At 37.6% G+C, this 21,008-nt stretch overlaps 1 protein-coding gene across 1 annotated transcript in view; it reads left to right on the forward strand.

Moving 5' to 3' along the window:
• Positions 1-20,755, forward strand: part of TRPC6 (transient receptor potential cation channel subfamily C member 6) — a 179,731-nt gene extending 158,976 nt beyond the window's left edge. The window contains exons 10-12 of the mRNA XM_036745152.1: positions 17,818-17,901; positions 19,188-19,263; positions 20,604-20,755. Of these exons, the coding sequence (XP_036601047.1) occupies positions 17,818-17,901; positions 19,188-19,263; positions 20,604-20,755 (312 nt within the window). The remainder of the gene's footprint in view (positions 1-17,817; positions 17,902-19,187; positions 19,264-20,603) is intronic.
• The last annotated feature ends 253 nt before the right edge of the window (positions 20,756-21,008 follow it).

The raw sequence follows: 21,008 nt of genomic DNA on the forward strand, positions 1-21,008 counted from the left end.
TTGTAGATGAGAATCAGTCACAGGATAATTGGTTCTTTCACATTTTGAGGAAAGAAATTTTAATTAAGAAGTCCAAAATTTATCAACTACTCTGATTTCTGGCTAGAGAGACAGGAGGTATAGATACCTGGGTAATTGACTAAGCTACCTGGCAGCAGATACTTGATAGTTGACAATATCATATCACCATGTCGTATTGGTGATCATTTTCCTGAATATAACTACCACATATTTCATCTTTATGCCTTGCTGTACATAGAACTATAGTTCATATAATACATAGTATCATATGATAGTACATAATAGCTTCTACTTCTTCTATTCATCCTCACCCAAATAGTCTTTATTGTGATTTCCTCATCATGTTCCTATAATTCCATACATATACACATACATACTTACATATGCACATATGTAAGTATGTATATTCAACAAACATTTACCATGTCATGTTCTTAATAAGCTATCCTTCTTCTCTGATCTCAGTAGTTTCCTGTCTAATATATGACACAGTCACTGTCAGTCAACTAACCATGCATTTTAGCTTGGGTGATTTGGGTATGGGTACAGCAACACCATCAGTACTTGATTGAATGATTAAGGAGTAGACTATCCAAGAGCTGATTATTGGGACCCCTTGCTCCTTTTCATTTTCCCTTCACCTCTCACTACTTGTTATTATATCAGCTAGTGATGAGCCTATAAAGAGAGGTAATATAGTGCATTTCAGTTGAATATTAAGCCACACTTTCTGACCCACATTTGAAGACTAAGCTAGAACTTCTGGGGTGGAATCAAGGTGGTAGAGAAGCACTCAGCCAAGGTCTCCTAAAATTCCCCTCCAAACAACTGTAGTATAACACTTCATTTTGAATTCTAGAGTGGAAGAGCCAACAAAAAGTATTCTTCCAGCCTAAGACAGCATAGGAGGTCAAAGAAAGAGATCTGTGACATAGGAGAGGAAGCTGGCCTGTGGTGGTAACATAAGCAGCAGAAGCTTAGGGAGCTCTCAAGGCAGAAGTGGTAAGGGTATCTGACAACTGATCAGAAAAAGATTACAGGGTACCTTGTGGACACAGGACCAGACACTGTTAGGTAATTCCATTGCCCATACCCACTTCTGGGTCACAGTTCAAGGGTGGACAGAAGCACTTTTGGTCTAGAGGGAGTAGAAGCCCTAAGGGGCAATAACAATTCAATTCCAAGGAATCAGAGGCCCTTTCTGGGCAAGGACCAGGGTGCACCAAAAGAGCAGTATCCATGCCTCTCCCCAGATGACACCACCTTGGAAGCACCAAAAACTTCCCAAACCCCTGAAAACAGCAATGGAAAAAAAAGACTGAAGCTTGAGACAGAACCCCTCCCCCCATGTCAGGAATAGAGCCAACTTTAAGACAAAATTCCAAATCAAGTGATAGTATGGAGAAATGAGCAAATAACAAAAAAAGAACCTGACCATAAAAAATCACTATGATACAAGGAAAATCAAGACACAAACTCAGCAGAAGACAATGAAGTCAAAACAGCTGCAAGCAAAGCCTCAAAAAATGTGAATTGGATATAAGCCTAACCAGAATTATTTGAAGAGCTAAAATTGATTTTCAAACTCAAATAAGAGTTGTAGAAAAAAAAATTAGATAAAAAATGAAAGCAAAAGAAGAAAATTCTGAAAAGACAATTAACAGCCTGTTAAAAAGAGGCACAAAAAGTACTGAAGAAAATAACACCTTAAAAAACCACAATTGGACATATGAAAAAAGAGATACAAAAGTGCATTGAAGTAAATTGTTTCTTAAAAAATTATAGTTGAGCAAGTGGAAGCTAATGACTCCATGAGACATCAAGGAACAATAAAACAAAATAAAAAGAATGTAAAAATAGAAGAAAATATGAAATGGGAAAAACAACCGACTTGGAATATAGATCAAGGAGAGATAATTTAAGTATTTGATCACCTGAAAGACCTGTGCAAAGAAAAAGACTAGATATCCTATTTCAAGAAATTATCAAAGAAAACCAATATCCTAGAACTAGGGGGTAAAATAGAAATTGAAAGAAACCATGCATCACCACCTGAAAGAGATCCCAAAATGTAAATTGCCAGAAATTTTGTAGCCAAATTACAGAGTTCCCAAGTCAAAGAGAAATTACAGCAAGCCACCACAAAGCAACCATCTAAATACCATGGAGCCACAGTCAAGATCAGTCAGATAAGATTTAGTAGCAGACACATTAAAGGAGCAGAGAGTTTGTAATATGATATTCCAGAAGGCAAAGGAGCAGAGGTTAAAACCAAGAATAGCCCATCAAACACAACTGAGTATAATCATTGAAGGGAAAATATGAATATTTAAAGAAATAGGGAACTTTCAAGCATTCCTGGTGAAAATATCAGAACTGAATAGAAAATCTGACTTTCAAATACGAGATTCAAGAAAAACAGAAAAAGGTAAATATGAAAGAAAAATCATAAGGGACTCAATAACGTTATTTACTTTTCTATAAGGGAAGAGGATGCATGTATCTTCCAAGAATTATATTATTATTAGGGCAGTGAGAAGAATTCTACATAGAAAGAGGGTGTGAAAGTGAGTTGATTATGTTGGGATGACATAAAAAATGAATAGGTGAGAAAGAGGGACATTGTAGGAGAAGGCAGAAGGGAGAGGAAGAATTGGGAAAATTGTCTCAAATAAAAGGCATGCAAGAGAGAGCTTTTACAGTAAGCAGGCAAAAAAGTGGAGGGGAGACAACTCTTAAAATTCACTCACATTTATATTGGTTCAAAAAAAGAACATATTTTCACCACCAAGGAAAATTAAATTAAAGCAATTATTAGTAATTATTTTGCTCAATTATATGCCAGTAAAACTGATAGTCTAAGTAAATTGGATGAATATTTACAAAAATATAAATTGTCCTGATCAACAGAAGAGAAAATAGAATATTTAAATAACCCTATCTCAGAAAAATGAAAGTTAACCAGCTATCAATGAGCTCCCTCAGACAAAAGCCCCAGGACCAGATGAATTTACAAGTGAATTCTACCAAATATCTAAGTAAAAATTAATCCCAATACTATTTTAACCATTTGAAAAAAAATTGATAAAGGACTCCTAATAAATTGTTTTTGTGACACAGATATGGTTTTGATACCTAAACCAGGGAGAGCCAAAACAGAGAAAGAAAACTATAGATCAATTCATTTATTGAATATTGATGCCAAAATTTTAAATAAAATACTAGCAGGAAGATTATAGTAATATTTCACAAAGATCATATGCTGTGACAAGGTCAGATTTATACCAGGAATGCAGGGCTGATTCAATATTAGGAAAACTATCAGCATAATTGACTATATCAATAAAAATAGAAACAAAAATCATATGATTATATCAATAGACCCACAAAAGACTTTGATAACAATGACCATTCCTATTAAAAACAGTAGAAAGCATAGGAATCAATGGAACCTTTCTTAAAATGATAAACAGTATCTATCTAAAACCAAGAAAAAGCATTACATGTAATGAGGAGAAACTTGAAGTAAGATCAGGGATGAGGTAAGGATGTCCATTGTCACCACTATTATTCAATATTGTACTACAAATGCTAGCTATAGCAATAAGATAAGAAAAAAATTGAAGGAATAAAATAGGCAATGAGGAAATAAAACTATCACTCCTTGCAGGAGATGTAGTGGTATTCTTAGTGAACCTTAGAGAATCAACTAAAAAACAAGATGAAACATTGAACAACTTTAGCAAAGTTGCAGGTGATAAAATTTTTATTGTTGTGCAGTCATTCAGCCATGTCTGACTCTTTGTTATCCTGTGGACCTTACTAGAGATTTCTTGGCAAAGATACTGGAGTGGTTTGCCATTTCCTTCTCCAAGATATAAAATAAAACCATATCAATCATCAACATTTCTATATACTACTAATAAAACTGAGCAAGAAGAGAAACAAATTCCACTTAAAATAACTGCAGACAACATAAAATACTTGGGAGTCTGCCTACCAAGACAAACCTAGGAACTATATAAACACAGTTTTCACACTAATAAAGTCATATCTAAACAATGAGAGAAATATTAATTGTCCACAGATAGGCAAGACAACATACTGAAATGACAATTCTACCTAAGTTAATTTACCTCTTGAGTGCCACACCAATCAAACTACCAAAGAATTATTTTATAGAACTAGAAAAAACAGTAACATAACTAACTCATCTGGAAGATTAAAAGGTTAAAAATCTAGTTAATCAATGAAAAAAAAGGTTGAAGAAGGTAGCCTGGCAGTTCCAGATTTCAAACTATATTACAAAGTGATCATCGTCAAAACAATATGATACTGGCTAAGAAATAGGATGGATTAGGATTCAGTGGAATGGATTAGGTACACAACAAACAGTCATAAATGACCATAGTAATCTAGTGTTTGATAATCCAAAGAACCAAGCCTATGGAGGTAAGAACTCACCTTTAGACAAAAATTGCCGAGAAAATTAGAAAGCAGTTTGGCTAAAACTAAGTATAGACCAACATCTTACACCAAATACCAAGATAAGGTCAAAATGAATAAATAATTTAAAAATAAAGGGTGATTAGACATAAAGGGGAGCATTTTGTACCTGTCAGATCTATGGATAAGGGAAGAGTTTATGACCAAACAACAGATGGAGGAGATTATGGAAAGTGAAATAGATAATTCTGGTTGCTTGAAATTAAAAAATTTTGCACAAACAAAATTAATGCAGCCAAAATCAGAAGGAAAACAGGAAATTGGGGGGAAAATTTGCAACAAGTTTCTCTGATAAAAGCTTCACTCTGGAAATGTTTATGGAACTGAGCCAACTTTATAAAAATATAAGTGATTCCCCCAGTTGATAAATGGCTGAAGGATATGAACAGGCAATTTTCAGAAGAAGAAATGAAAGTTATCAATAATCACATAAAAATGCTCTAAATAACTTCTGGTTAGAGAAATACAAATTAAAAATACTCTTGAGATACCACCTCACACCTATAAGATTGATTTACCTGATAGAAAAAGAAAATGGCAGATGCTGGAGGGGATGTGGAAAAATTGGTTCACTAATGAACTTTTGGTAGAGTTATGAACTAATCCAACCATCTGGAAAACAATCTGGAACTATGGACAATAAAACTGTGCATACACTTTGACCCAACCATACCACTACTAACTGAATCTGAAAGAAATCAGTTGGTTGGTTGTTGTCCTTGGTTCTCAAAGAGGACCAAAATGGCATCACTATGCTAAAGTAAAGTTTCAATGTGTCCAACTGTGGCTTATCAGACCAATATGAGCTCGGAATGCCCTACTGCAGGTCGGGTACAAATAGTCCATATAAACATTTGAGGTGGATTCTCTAAATTTGCAGACCCTCTGTTTCCTTTGAGCTGTTTCGATCCTGCTTTTCTCATAGATCACAGCACCTTCTCTGATGTGGGCATGCCATGCTGAACAGTCATGTGCCAGTGTCTCCCCTGTCACACAATTAATTCCAAAGTTCTTAAGAGAGACCTTGGGAGTGTCTTTGTATTGCTTCTTCTGACCACCATGTGAGCATTTGCCCTGTGTGAATTCTCCATAAAATAGTCTTTTTGAAAGAAATCAAAGATTTCTTGTACAAAAATATTTGTAGCAGTTTTTTTCTGATGGCAAAGAATTGGAAATTCAGGGGATGCCCATGAATTGGGGAATGGCTGAACAAGTTGGGGTATAGATTGTGATGAAATACTATTGTGCTATAGGAAATGACAAGCAAGATGGTTTCAAGAAACCTGGGAAGACCTATATGAACCCATACAAAATGAAGTGAGCAGAACTGGGAGAATATTGTACCCAGTCACAGAAATATTGTAATGATGACCAACTGTGAAAGATTTAGATACTCTTATCAAGACAATGATGCAAGATGATTCCAAAGGACCCATGATGAAAAGTGTTATCCACTTCAACTCTGAAGGGAGACTGCAGCATACTTTTTTAACTTTATTTTTAGTATTTTGGGTTTTCTTTTTCAACATTTTCAATATAGAAATGTGTTTGGTATGACCTCACATGTATACTTGAAATCAATGTACTTGCCTTCTCAAGGAAAGTAGAGAGGCAGGAAGGAGATAATTTGGAATTCAAAATTTTCTAAAAAGACTGTTAAAAATTTTTACATATAATTGGGAAATATATAACACAATAAATAAAAATAATTTTTAAAGGAATAGAGTTACACAGAGAGACATTCTTTGAAGTTTTTCCACGGGGAAACAATATCTGATTTTCCAAAGAATGATTTGAGAGGTGCTACTTGAAACCTTTTTGCAGACAACCGAGCTAGGCCATACAATTTGGCTTGGTAGTGTGATCCAAGGGATGCTGCCTTCTAGGCATTTATTTTCTTTGTAATTAGGTGTAGCCTATGGTTCTCCTGTTCTGAAACTTTTTTTGTGTCTCTATTAGGGAGCTATGGGAAGATGTAGGAGTTAGTAGCCACATTAGAGTCAGTGTGGAAAAGTATATAGAACACTAGGCTTGGAGTTAGAAAAACAAGGACTTCAATCCTGCCCAAGACATTTACTAGATATGTAATGTTGACCACGACACTTAATCTCTAAGCCTCAGTTTTCTCATCTTTAAAATGAGAATATTTATCACACCTACCTTAGGGGGTCATTGTGTAGCCCAAATGAGATAATGTATGTAAATCACTTTCTAAGCTTAAAGTGCTATCCAGGGTGTCCTACAAGTCTTCAGTTTTAAGCCTTACTACACTAATACTTTTGGGAGACCCTGTGTAAAAACCAGCTATTATTAAATAGGCATCCACTTTGGTTGACAGAAGAAAAACCCTAGTTGGAGCAAACAATGATGGAGGAGTGCAAAAGGTAAGACTCTCTCCTGCAGTGTTCTAGAACTTCCCAACAGCATGATGCTCTGGTGAAGGGTGAACAAGTCATAGAACATCACGGCTTAGAAATGTCTTTTGAATTATATCAGTAGTTTTAAAATGAAATTTCATGTTTTCTTTAAACGATTTATACTACCATTAAGAAAATCTTTGTTGTTCTTCACAAAGAATTATTAGTCTGTTTGTATATTCATTTGATCAGAGGAATGAAAGACTATAACATTTCCTTTGAAAAATTTATGAAATCCTAGCATTATGTGACTAGATATAGTGTGTCCATTCTCCATAACAAGATTCTAAGCCACTTGAGGGCATAGACTGCCTCTCCCACTTCTTACTTCTCTATAGTGCCTAGCATAGTGCTAAGCATTCAGGAAATGCACAATAAATGTTTCTTCAATGAAGGAACAAACAACTAAGGCTTAATTAAATTTTATGATAAATTAATAATATCAATAATTAATAATATTGAATTATTAGTCCCAAGAAGGAAGAGAAATGTCTGTGTACAAAGCACTTGTACATACCAATTAAAATCCTAGATCAAAATCTTGTCATCCTGCTAACATATGGTGGAATTTAACATATGGCCAAGGAGAAGTCAATAACCAAACTTCGGTTCCTTACAATTCCCCACATTCATCCCTCTCTTTGCCACAATATTTGATGAGCACCTTATTCTGTGTGTCTGTCTGTAGGATATAACACTCCATAGGATATGAAGAATGAAGCACAATCATTGTTCTCAAAGGACTTGCAACTAGTTTGGGAGAAAAGACACGTATACAAATGACTATAAAAGAAAGCAGGATGGGCAAGTATGATAAAAAGCAAAATCATAATAATTATTATAGCTATTTAATATTATCCCTCCTTATAGGAATGGAAACAGAGGCTCAGAGAGAGTAAATAACTCACATAGGGTCACAAGCCAACAAATGTCAGAGACAGAATTTGAAGCCAGATCTTTTTGCCTCCATTTTTAATATTTTTATCTACTATGTTTCACTGTCTCACAAAGTGATAGAGAGAACTGGAGAAGGGAGAAATCATTTCCAGTTGAGTGTATCATGTTAAGATGGACTTTAAAGGGACTGGATAGGTCAAAGTAAAGAAGGGAGGACATTTAGAGAAGGAAACTAGCATGAATAAAGGCTCATGGAGGAAAAATATAAGTGAATGAATATATTGCCTATTTATTCTATTAAGTGCAAAGTGTTGAGGTTAAAAACAGAAGAGTAAGCCAGTTTCTGCTCTTAAGGAGCTCATATTCTAATTGCGGAGATAACACTTGGAAAGTTTAAGCTTCGTCAGATGGAAAGTTCCCATGGTCTTTAGGGTGCAGTGGCAAAGCAGATGTTAATGCTTCCTCATTACTATCATTTTCACTGATAAAACCATAACCTTTTCTGATGCTGAACTATTCTACAGTGCCAAGGACTTTGGGGACAAGAACTCTCTTTTCTGAATCTTTAGTAGCCATGGGTATAGCACTGGCAGGAGCAGTTGCCAGTCTGCATCTCCAGAGGGGTTGCTTCTCAGGATGAATTCTCCGGGCACTGGGCTGAAAGCTATTGCCAAAGCTTTTCAGGGTCCTGGACTGTCTCCTTTGGGATCTGAAGGAAGATGACAATTAAGGTGGTAGTGGTGTTTGGACTTGATGGGCACATGTTGCTTTCTCTCCCTCAGGGTGCCTTGCTACTTTAACTAATAATAATAATGGCTAACGTTCATATAGCACTGTGCTTAGCACTTTACAAATATTGTGTCATTTGATCCTCACAATGATGATGGGAGGTAAGTGCTATTATTATCCCCATTTTACAGATGAGGAAACTCAGGTAAACAGAGGTTAAGTGACTTGCCCAGGGTCACACAACTAGTGTGTGACTGAGCCTACATTTGAATTCAGGTCTTCCTGACACTATCTATCTACTGACATGCTATCTATGGTGCCACCTAGCTGTCCAGCTAGGCTGGCTGGCCTGCCCTATGAGTGGTTTTTGAATGGTAGCTGGTGGGGATGGCTGGCCTCCTCTCCATAAGAGTTGCTTCCCTGGCTAACGGCTGCAGGATGAGCTAGAATCCAGACCAGTGGCTTGGAGGGGTACTGCCACTTCTGGGGCATTTGCGGTTATCTGACTCGTGGTGGCAGTTGGTGGTGGTAGTGAGGAAGAATATGGGTCCCTTTCTCCGCAATGATGTCTCACTTCAATGATGTCTACAGGGGCTAGATTGGAAGCAGGTTTGGTAGCTGTGGACAAGAGGGCACTCCTGTTCTTAAGGCTCTCTGTTTCATGGACCTGGGCTGTTTCCATCAGCATCTAAGGGGAAGTTTGCGGTGGCAGTGGTGGTGGTGGTTGTCTGAATTGCCTGGCATTTGATGCCTTCTTTCTTTCCCTCAGGATGCCTTGCTGCTTCAGTTAGACTGGCTTGCCTGCTCTACGATGGCATTTGGTAGGGAGGGCTTGTCCCTTCTCTGCAGAATTTGCTAACCCAGACAATGGCTGTGAGCATGGGCTACAAGGGGAAACTGAGACCTGAGGGAGCTGCCATCCCCAGGATTCTTGTGCCTATAAGGGGTGTATTTGGTGAACAGAAATTCATCCAACTTGGCCGGACAGTTACTATTCAGTGGTGCCAAATTTTGAAGGGCCTTGAATATTTTGAGAGATAAATTGGGATTTAAGTGTGTTATGGGGAACAATTTTAGGTTTTTGAGAAAGAGCGTGATGTTCTGAATTACGCTGAGGAAGATTAATCTGACAACAGTATGGAAAGAGAGGAGCAAAGTCAGGAAACACTCTTCTTGCATCTCAAGCAATAGGTAATGAGGGCTTGAACTGTGCTGGCGTCAATAAAAATGGAAAGGTATTTTGTGGCAATAAAATTAAAGAAGGAATATCAGAAGTCATGCAGTCCAGTCCCCTAATTTCAGGAGCCTGTTGAGGACAGCTGAGGTTAAAGATTTGTCTTCTGGCTCCAAATCCAGCTCTCTTTTGATTGCTCAAAGCAGAGACCTCCAGTGATTGAGCAGAGTCAAGGGGTAAAAAGAATAAGGAATCTGAAGTGACCACGATTCATAAATGAATGTTGCTGCCTGTTTATAAAAATCTTTGTAATATCAAATAAGCCAGCCAGATCATTTTATAGACACTTTGCTTCTGAAGATCATTAACTGCATTGATGTATGGCATTAAAGTTTAGAGTATAATCTGTGGAATTGTATATTGATTCAAATACATAGTGATTCAAGATCACTGCTATACTTTATAATAGGAGGTAGCTAGATGGCTAAGTGGATAGAGCCCTGGGCCTCTAGTTAGGATGACCTGAGTTCAAATTCAGCCTCAGACCCTTAGTAGAAGTGTGACCCTGTGCAAGTCATTTAGCGTCTGTTTGCCTTAATACACTGGAGGAGGGAATGGCAAATCACTCCAGTATCCTTGCCAAGAAAACCCCACGGACAGTATGGTCCAGGGGGTTACAAAGGGTTGGATGTGAGTGAATGACTGAAAAACAACAACATAATTTATAACATATGCATTCCATAAATAAGTTGAGTGAATTGATGAATACATTAGTGTGCATTTATATTGAACCATTGTAGGAAGCTTCAGGGTTTTTCTTTTTTGATGTGGGTTTCTTCCCCAAGATAGCACATGATAATATGAACTTTAGACACTTTTTTTTCCATAATCAACCCAAGTTTAAGTGATTGCTATGTGCCAGGCATAGTCTTAAATGCTGGAGATAGAAAAAAAAAGGCAAAAACACAAAACAGGCCCTTAAGGAACTTACATACTGAGGGAGACAACATGTAAATAGATACTTAACAAGATACACAGTGATAGATTGCAAAGAGGGGAAATTGGATAAAGCTTAAGATTCAGTGCCAGCTGCAAATCATTGACCGCATTAGCACAGAAGCTGAAAATCTGTGTGTCTTTTATTGGTGTCTAAAATGTGGCACTGTGATGTGTTTAGAAGGAGGGAAGCAAGAGGTGGGGGAAGAGGGGGGGAAGGAGGGAGAGAGAGAGGAGGAGGAGGAGAAGGAGGAGACAGAGAGATAGAGAGAGAGAGAGAGAGAGAGAGAGAGAGAGAGAGAGAGAGAGAGAGAGAGAATATGAGAGCGATACAGTGGAAAATGTAATCTATTTGGAAGCAGCAGACTTGGAATCAAACCCCAGGTCTGTCACTACCTACAAATGGCAAGTCTCTTAACTTCTCTGTTAAATGAAGTGGCTAGACTGGATTACTTCTAAGTTCCTTCCAATTCTAACCTTATGATCTTAAGCAGTACTTTCTGTCTGAACCTGTGTCACTCTTGAACTAATGTACTTCAATGACTATAGAATATCAGCACTGGAAGTGGGACCTTAGAGATGTCATATGAAGCGTAAATCCCAACAAGTGCTCAGCCACCCTCTTAAAATGTCTTGTGACAGGAAATTCGCTGTGTCATGAAGTGGCCCATTCCAGAGCTGGCCAACCATACTTGTTAGGAAGCGTTCCCTATATTTAGCCAAAATTGGCCTCCCTGGAACTTTCCTTTCCCTCTTGACCCTACTTCTGCCCCTCGGAGCTAAGTAAAACAGTTCTAGCTTCTTGTCCACACATCAGCCCTTCAAACACTTGAAGATGGAAATTATCACATACCTACACACTTCACCAAATCTTCTCTTTTAATCTCAAATTCTTTCAACTGCTGTTGGTCTGGCATGGTTTCTATTCCGTACTTGTCCCCATACTTGGGACACTTACAAAGGCAAATTTATGAGATGGCAAGGATATGGAATACCAGCTAGGTTAACTTTGTGTTTGTTGCTTTTAGCCAGGAAAAAAAAAGTCAGAGGCATTCCCAAAATCCAGGAACCAGGGCAGATGTATGCAGGGTGTCCCAAGAAGTTTAGTGCAGTTTTAAACTTTAATGGCTTAAAAGTGGGCTAAGATTTTTGAGATAACCTGTACACACACCCACACCCACACACAGAGGAAAGATGGGGAAGGGAAAAAGTTTATTAAGAGCATAGTTAGGCACTATGCTAAGTGGTTTATAAGATACATACACACACACACACACATACAAACGAGAGACAGAGAGAGAGAGAGAGAGAGTGTGTGTGTGTGTGTGTGTAATTTGGTCATTATAACAAACATCGGAGGCAAATACTATTATTAACCACATTTTCCAGTTGAGAAAACTGAGGTAGATGGAAATTAAATGGTGATGATCATACATCTTGTAAGTTTCTGAGGCTGGACTTGAACTCAGGTCTTCCTGAAGCCAAATATAGTATAATGCCCTGCCCACTGTACCACATAGCTGCCTTCAAAGGCAGAAAGAAAAACAAAGAGAATAAATTTTGAAATTATATTTTTAAGACCTCCATATTATACTAGCATACATACAACCTGATGCTTAAGTCTCTACAGGCTAAATAGAATATTTGAAAGCTATTTTTTCCCTTAGCATCTGAAAGCAACATTACTAATTAACTCCCCCCATCCTACTCATTGCTTTTTTCCAGCTGAGTCTATTGCTTTGCATTATTTTTGAAACTATTCTTTTTATAGGAGAAAGACTTCTTAATGCCTACAGAAAATGGAATATTTCCTACCCTGTTTATGGGTTTAAATATTTTTTCTGACACTGAGTTCCAAAATTTGTTATTGTCCTAAAGCTGTGTCTCCATGAAGAATATGAGGGGACAGGGCATCTAACTGATACCTATCACTATATTTTTTGTATGCATCATTCAGGGTATGAAATCAAAGGAGACTGACACTCTCAGGAACACCTCTTATGAAAACAGGACACTATCTAGTTACTAGTTACTTCTATGACCTCGGTGCAGCCTTTTGACTGAGTCCAGGTCAAATTTTATTAAGAGGATTTGTTCTGTGAAGTCTAGATTCAGTCAAAGGGCCATAGCTGAGGACTTAGAGGGCCACATGTGGCCTTAAGGCCATAGGTTCCCCACCCTTGATCTAGTACATCTCACTTAACAGAGCACCAGATGTGGAATAATTACCCAGAAAGGTTTAAATTCAGACCAATTATCAGGTGGAGGAGAGGGGGAATCCCTCTCCCTACTAAAGACTGAAATATAGATTTTTAAGTAGAAAACTACTTAATAATCTCGCTGATGGGCTCTTTGGATAAGATATTGTTCATTCCCAGTAGGGTTCTCCTAATAAATCATGCAAAACTGAGAAAAAGAGCGTATTTTTTCACTCACCACGTGTTCAAAGATATTTCATCTTAGTTCTTTCTGTTTTACTCAGCAGGATTTTCTGTTCTAATATTCGTATGTCATTAAGGATCACAAAATCACCAAAAACAACCTTAATCTGAAGCTTCCAGATCTAAAGCCTTAAATATTATAGGCATGTCAATTCGAGTCATCTAGAAAGAGCAGATTAAGAGCAGATGTGATCTTTACAATGAAGCTACTAGGTTTTCTTTATGTTCATGTTCATCCCTTAGCCACTATGTCTTTGAATTTTCTGCCCCCAGGTGGCTATGATGTTTTTATGCAGCTGTTGGATAAATCTTCCTTTTTCCCTCAGCCTAGAACATTTATCAAACTGGCTCTTTTTATACAGTATGTGCAGAAGTAGTCATTTCAAATCTAAAACAGTATGAGCCACTTATAATTGACCTTTATAGATTAATTTGTACCTCTTAACATCAATTCTTGTGTTAGTTTTGGCTAAGATGTTTTTAAAGGGACAATGGCAGAACACCTTAAGGAGGGCAAACAGGATAGTAGAAGTCCTAAAGAGTGTGAGACTTACATGAGACATGGTCATTATCTTCAAGTATTAGAAATCTGTGGTTGGTGAATTTTGTCCTTGTTTTTTATATTTTGAAGACTATTTCAGTATAATTGTTTTCCTTTACAGTTGTTTATATTTAACTTTATGCATTTAAAGACATTCTGAGAAGGGGTCCTTAGGTTTCAGCAGACTGTCAAGGGTGACTGTGACCTCTCAAAATGTTAAGAAATCCTTGTCTAGATAGCTGCAGAGGACCAAAGTAGAATTAATGAGTAAAATCACAGAATATCAGAGTTGGAAGAGACCTCAGAAGCCATCTAATTCAACTTGCACGTAAACAAGTATCATTTCATTAATGTACCCAGCCTTTTCTTGCAAATTTCTAGTAAGGGGAAACCTACTGTCTCTCATGGCAGCCCATTTTTCTTTTGGACAGCTCTAATTGTTAGTAAGTTTTTCCTTTATCAAGCTTAAATCTGTTCTTCAGCAATTAGGCCCATAAATAAAAGGTGACATAATAATGCAAGTATACCCATTTTACAATGAAGAAATTGAAGCTTAGAGAGATTATTTGGTTTGGTAATAGACATACACCAAGAATAAGAGCTGTAATTTTAAACCCAGGGCTAATTTTATGCTGCTTATAGGAGGCATTACCTGGAGGTGCTACAGAACTTCCAAAATTCAAGATTGTTTTTTTTTCAAGAGAAGCTGTCTATTATAGGCTTAAATTTGTCTCTGTTTTAGATCTTGTATATACAGAAGTTTGAGCTAAGGAATTTGAACTTGGCGACTTTAATGACCATTAAGCCCAAGGACTTAGGAAAGAATTAAGCCCAGGAAAAATTAGTGATTTGTCCCAAGATCACAAATTCAAATGGTTAGTGGCAGAGCCAGAAGGAGGACCTAAGTTCCTAATTCCTAGTCTAATGAATTTTAATCCTTTTCACTATTGCCTTCATGTTGCTAATGTGTTAATAGTTGATTTGCCTGTGCCATAGTCCCTTCTAAATGTATTCAGTTTTTGACACTTTGGTTCAACATCTGTTCAAAACCTCAAACTTGAGGCACCATCCAGTATGTTCTTTTGCACACCAAACCACATCTGACATACAGTCATCAGTAAAAAGGAAAATTTGATAACAAAAGAGAACAGCAAAATACATGAAGGATTTTTTTAGAAAAGATAATGTTTTGGAATTGTTGAGTTTATAGATGCCAACAAGATATCTTATTGGAGATGTACAAAAGGCAACTAGTGATGCAGGACTATGGTTCAAGAGAAATATTAGAACTAGATATATATCTGGTAATTATTTACATAAGGCTGATAATTGAGCCCATAGTTGCTGATGAAATCACTGAGAGAAATACTATAGAGGGAAAGGAGAAAAGGGATCGGGTCAGAGACTTGAGGAACACCTAAAAGTGGGGGTGACATGGACGAATGTCCAACAAAAGACTGAGGAGTGGTCTGACATGTGGGAGAAAAACCAGGAAAGATTGGTGTCACAAAAACCTAGATAGGAGAGAATATCCAGGAGGACATGGTGATCTATAGAATCAAAAGCTCCAGGGAAGTCAAGAAGGATGAAAATATTTGAAATAAAGGCTATTAGATCTGGAAAGAGATCATTGGTAACTTTGGAGAGAGCAAGTTTGGTTGAATGATAAGATCATAGGCCAGATTGCAGAGCATTGTAGTGAGTGAGAGAAGATAAAAGATGGCTTTCTCAAAGAGTTTAGGAGGGATGGGGAGGACAGCAATAGGACAATAGCTAGCAGGGATCCTGGGATCTACTGAGAGGTTTAAAGGATCTGGGAGACTTCAGTGTGTTTATAGGCAGTGATAAGAGAACCAATGGATAGAGATTGAACAGTGAAAGCTTTTGACAAACTTCATCAGGTCTTACTCAGAGCAACTTAATTTATCCAAGTTTATATTTCTCAGTTCTGACTGTCTTTTGAGGCAGATCCCAAATTCCTTTCCAGTGTCTTTTCTTTTGCCAACCTTTGAGAATCATTTCTTCTTCAAGACAATTGTATTGTCTAGTCATCCTGCTAAGACTTCTTTCTAAGATATTACAAATTTAAATTTGATTAAATTTTATTCAACTATTACTATTTATTTTCCCCTTGAACAGTTCTATCTCTTTAATATCTTAATTGACAAAGTTTTTAAAGCTTACTGCTTCTTATAACATGTTGCTATTTTGTGTGATTATGTAGAAATATCTCTTATATCAACCAATGTTCACTACATTCCATATGCCTATGTAATAAAAATGTTATGAACACATTGTCAAAATAGAATCATAGATGAGTGTTTAAATTTGGAATCCTTAATTAATGCTTGCTCTGCATAAAAATTCAGTACCAAAAGATTTGCTTTGATTTTTTTTTCTTCAGTTGCTATGATCCATACATACAAGGCCTTATATTTTTTATTCTGATGAAATTTTCCACTGGCATAGTCCATATTTGCTTAGAATATTCAGTGGAAGTTCAGCACATTTCATTGTTTTTGAAGGCTGAATTTCTTGTGGGGCTTAGTGGATCACAAGATCACCATAAGATGTTATAGCCAAGAGTGGCAATATGACCTTCAAATGCACAGTTCCGAGTGAAGGAAGCAACAATCTCATTTAATGCTGCCCCGGGCAACCCACATCGGGGATGTTATGTTCAGATCTGGCAGATATTTCTTTAGAGGTAATTGACAAGCTGGACTGTGTCCAGCTGAAAGTGACCAGGGTGATGAAGTGACTTGAAATAATATGCTATGGAGAACAACTGGAGGATCCAGGGATATTTAACCTGTGGCACAGCGGATAGAGCTCTGGGTCTAGAGTCAGGGAGTCTCCTCTTCCTGAATTCAAGTCTGGCCTCAGACACTTACTAGCTGGGTGACCCTGGGTGAGTCACTTAACCCTGTTGGCCTCAGTTTCCTCATCTGTAAAATGAACTGGAGAAGGAAATGGCAAACCACTCCAGGATCTTTGCCAAGAAAACCCCAAATGGGGTCATGAAGAGTCAGACATGACTGAAAAACAATGCAACAACAACAAAAAGAACGCAGTGTAGTATGTGGAATGCATTGTAGAGATTTTCAAGTATTTGATGGGTTGTTACGTGGAAGAGAGATTATATGCAGTCTGCTTGGTACTAGAAAGCAGAACTGAGACGGATGAATAGAAACTAAGTACTAAATCAACTGGGGCTAGTAGGCAATTCAGTGGATGGAGTTCTAGGCTTGGAGTAAAGAAGATCTGAGTTCAAATCCGGCCTCAGACGCTTACTAGCTGTGTGACCCTGGGCAAGTCATTTAACCTCTCTTTGCCTTAATCTATTAGAGAAGAAAATGACAAACCACTGCAGTATCTTTGCCAAGAAAACTCCATGGACAGTATTGGCAAGTTATGGTCCATGGACTCACAAAGAGTCAGGCATGATTGAATAACTGAACAGAAACTAAATCAACTTAAGAAATAACTTTCTAAACATTATAATTACCCACAAATGGAGTGAGGTGCCCTCAGAGGCAGTGAGCTCACCATTGCTTGTGGTCATCAAGCAGAGACTAGGTAGTCATTTGTTGAGAATGCCTTAAGCCGGATTCTGGCACATTGGTCCCCTGCATCTCTCAAATGCTCTGAGTTATGAGCACTACCATGTCATCAGTAACTTACTAGTACTCCTTTGAGGTTCTAATGCTTTTTCCTGATCTTGTCAAGATCCTTACCCATAGCTCTTCTGCTTCTGTTGTCCAAAGGTCCGGCCTGGGGTAAGGCCATTTGGCAAAGCCAGCAGTAAAAGAGTCATTGAGGCCCCTTGGAGACTTTCTTGTGTCTCATGACTCTTATGTGACTTGGTCAGTTCAGGGTTGGTCCAGCATTCAGTCTATTTGTTATGGTTGATATGATTTCTGACATCTTGTTTAACGAACGATACTTCTTTAGCTACTGTATGCTGATGAATCTAAAATTTCACTTCTTGCCTATAATTAAATCAATATGATCATGAGTATTCCATAAGACATTATTTAGAATTAAAAGCTTAAGATAAAGCTCTTATATTTCTCTCCAACTTTTTGACTACAGCTAGGTCACAGTAAGCAATCAAGCATAAGGAGCTCAGAAGATTTGCATCTAAACAATTTCAATAATCCTCCCAGACAATACCAGGTAAACACCAGTGTTTTCTGGCCAATGGCTCTGAAAGAGTGAATGTGGTTGTTGTTTCTATTTATATTTTGTTTCATGGTAACATGAAAAACACAGGAAGACAGTTTTCTAGTTCCAAAGTAGCAGATATTTAAATGACAGTGGAAATGCCTTGACTGACTATCAGGTGTACTTCCTACTTATTGTAACCATCATGAAAAGTATTTAGTCAGTTATTGCAGGCATTTGGTGCTGGAATGGGCCCTGCTCATCACTGTGGACACCACATTGGGCTTGGAGTCGGGAAGACCTAGAATCAAATGTCACTTCAGTTGATCACTGAATAGGAAAGTCACTTAAAGTTTTCAATTGTAGTTTCCTCCTTTGTAAAATATGATAATGCTATCAACTCCCTCATAAAGTTGTGGTGAGGCTCAAATGACACACAGGTAAACTATTTTACAACCCTTCGAGCACTATCTAAATGTCAACGATTTTTATTGTGGCTAGTAGTCAGATGTAGACAAATGCAGGCCATGTTGGAATAAACATTCAGTGTTAAAAAAAAAAAAAACAACTGGTCTCACAAATCAGTTTAAAAAAATCCACACATATTGCCTACTAACTGAATCCATACATTGTTTCCAATCAAACAAATACAGCCTTCACTCGTTGAGCTATACATTTACTGAAATGTTTTTAAATTCAGAATTAACTCTTAAATAAATTGGTCTAGGTAAGCTGGAATCATTTCGAAAAGAAAAAAAAACAGTCTTGGAGGTTGTGAATTCCTTGCTAACTCCTCAGAGCCATAATTAGGGATTCTTATGCTGCTGGCAGGGATAGAGAACTTTGTGACAGTAGCAGCAGTAGAAGCACAGAAGATAGGGAGGATACCGGTACAACACTGAGGAGAAGAGGCAGCTAATGCCTCAGAGAGTTCAGCTCTCATTACTGCTGACGTTAGAGAGAGACAAGAAGCTAGGTCCCAAAAGATGAATGCCAAACCAATGGGATCTGGGATGGTGACAGCCCAGGAAAGGTTGTTTTGCTACTCTTGGGGGAAAAATGCCCTTCTGGGGAGGAAGCATATTCCCCTTACTTCCACCTTGAATGTCAGTACCTTGGGCTAAAGCCCCATTCATCTCATGCTATTTCTCAATCTGTAAATCCTTTATAAATTTCAAAAGCAAGTGAATGCCAAAAAGCGTAAAAGAATCAATTTACGAACGATGATAATTGAAAGTTATTTATAAAATCAAGGTGAAAGTTAGTGATATGAATTCTTTCCTCTTTTCTTTACTTAGAAAATAATGAAGCGTCTCATCAAAAGATATGTACTGAAAGCCCAGATAGATAAGGAGAGTGATGAAGTCAATGAAGGTGAGTTCAATACAGTACTGAGCTACTTTCTCAGAGCTAGCAGAGCTAAGGTCAGGGACAGGGTTGTCAGCAGACGGGCTTCTGAGAAGTAGGCACTTTAAGGGGAGAGGATGAACATGAGCCAGTCAATCAAATGTATGCTTTGGAGCAAAACAGAAAAAATGGGAGGTTTTAGGATAAAGGGGCAGGGGTGGGGGTAAGGAAGCATGTTATCTAATCCTGGGCCTGGAGACAGGAAGACCAGAGTTCAAACAAAAAAGTTAGACACTTACTAGTCATTTCACCCTGGGCAAGTCACTTTACCTTAGCTTGTTTCAGTTTCCTAACTTGTAAATTGGGGATACTAATAGCAATTGCTTCCCAAGGTTGTTGTGAGGATATAATATTTTCAAAGTGCTTAGCACAGTGCCGGGCACTTAGGAAGGCATTGTACAAATGCTAATTATTATTATTTGTAGTAGCATTGGTATTATTATGATTATTAGTATTATTAGTAATAATAATCATAATAATCCCAGAAACTTCCTCTTTTAGTTTATATTGGAGGGGATTTTACCTATATCTCCTGCAATCATTAGTTACAGGGAATATCTGCTTATTTAATTATTCAGGTGCCTGGTGTTTTCTATAGCAATTTTTACATATACTTATGTCAGTTCTCCAAGGATTTGTGATTTCATCAAGGTTAGCATGCCCTCTGAAGGCAGAGACTGGGATTTCACTCCAACCTGGATGGACCTTGTAAGCCCTATGGCTGGAAAAAATTGGCATCTTTCAACCTAGTGACAATCCTCTCTGAACTCAGCTATGCTGATTCTTTGATGGCATTTAGATCCATCCCTAACCAAAGTTTTTTTCCACTTTGGTTGAAGCTCCCAGGATTTGTGCTTTACTTTCATAGACTTTTGGGGGTAGCAAGGTGGTACAGTGGGTAGAGTACCAGCCCTGGAGCCAGGAAAACCTGAGTTTAAATCCAGCCCTCAAAGACTTCCTAGATGTGTGACCCTGGGCAAGTCACTTATCCTTGTTTGCCTTAGTTCCTCATCTGTAAAATGAGCTGGAGAAAGAAATGATGAGCTGTTTCAGTATCTTTGCCAAGAAAACTCCAAATGGGGTCATGAAAAGTTGGACATGACTAAAACGACTCAACAACAACTCATAGCCTTTTAGAAGGTAGAATCTCCTCCACACTATGAAGAGGAAGCAGAATGGTCCTTTAGTGTAGATCACATACACTTGCATGATTTAATACAGCTCTTGGGTTATATGTTTAAAGGAATTGGTTGTGTATATTATTTAAACAAGTCATCTTAAAATCCTCATAATGTCCTTTATTATAGGTGAACTGAAGGAAATAAAACAGGACATCTCAAGTCTCCGCTATGAACTTCTTGAGGAGAAATCCCAGAACACAGAAGATCTAGCAGAACTTATTAGAAAACTTGGGGAGAAATTGTCAATTGAACCAAATCAAGAAGGAAGCAATAGATAACATGAGCACCTTTAAGACACTGAAATTAAATTGTCCACTTGAAGCCATATTCTTTACCAAATAAAAATGATGTAATAACAACTTTCCTCCCATTCTTGAATAGTAAAAAGTCACATTAAAACTTGGGCCACCATACCATATAATTTGAACCCCGATATTTTATGTCATCTGCAATGGAAATCTTCATTGACTACTGCATAAAGATGGCCAAAGGCAGAAGATTGTGCTCACCATTGGTTTGGTTCATTGTTTT

The sequence above is a fragment of the Trichosurus vulpecula genome, chromosome 2 (genome assembly GCF_011100635.1).
Source record: "Trichosurus vulpecula isolate mTriVul1 chromosome 2, mTriVul1.pri, whole genome shotgun sequence".
NCBI classification, from domain to species: domain Eukaryota; kingdom Metazoa; phylum Chordata; class Mammalia; order Diprotodontia; family Phalangeridae; genus Trichosurus; species Trichosurus vulpecula.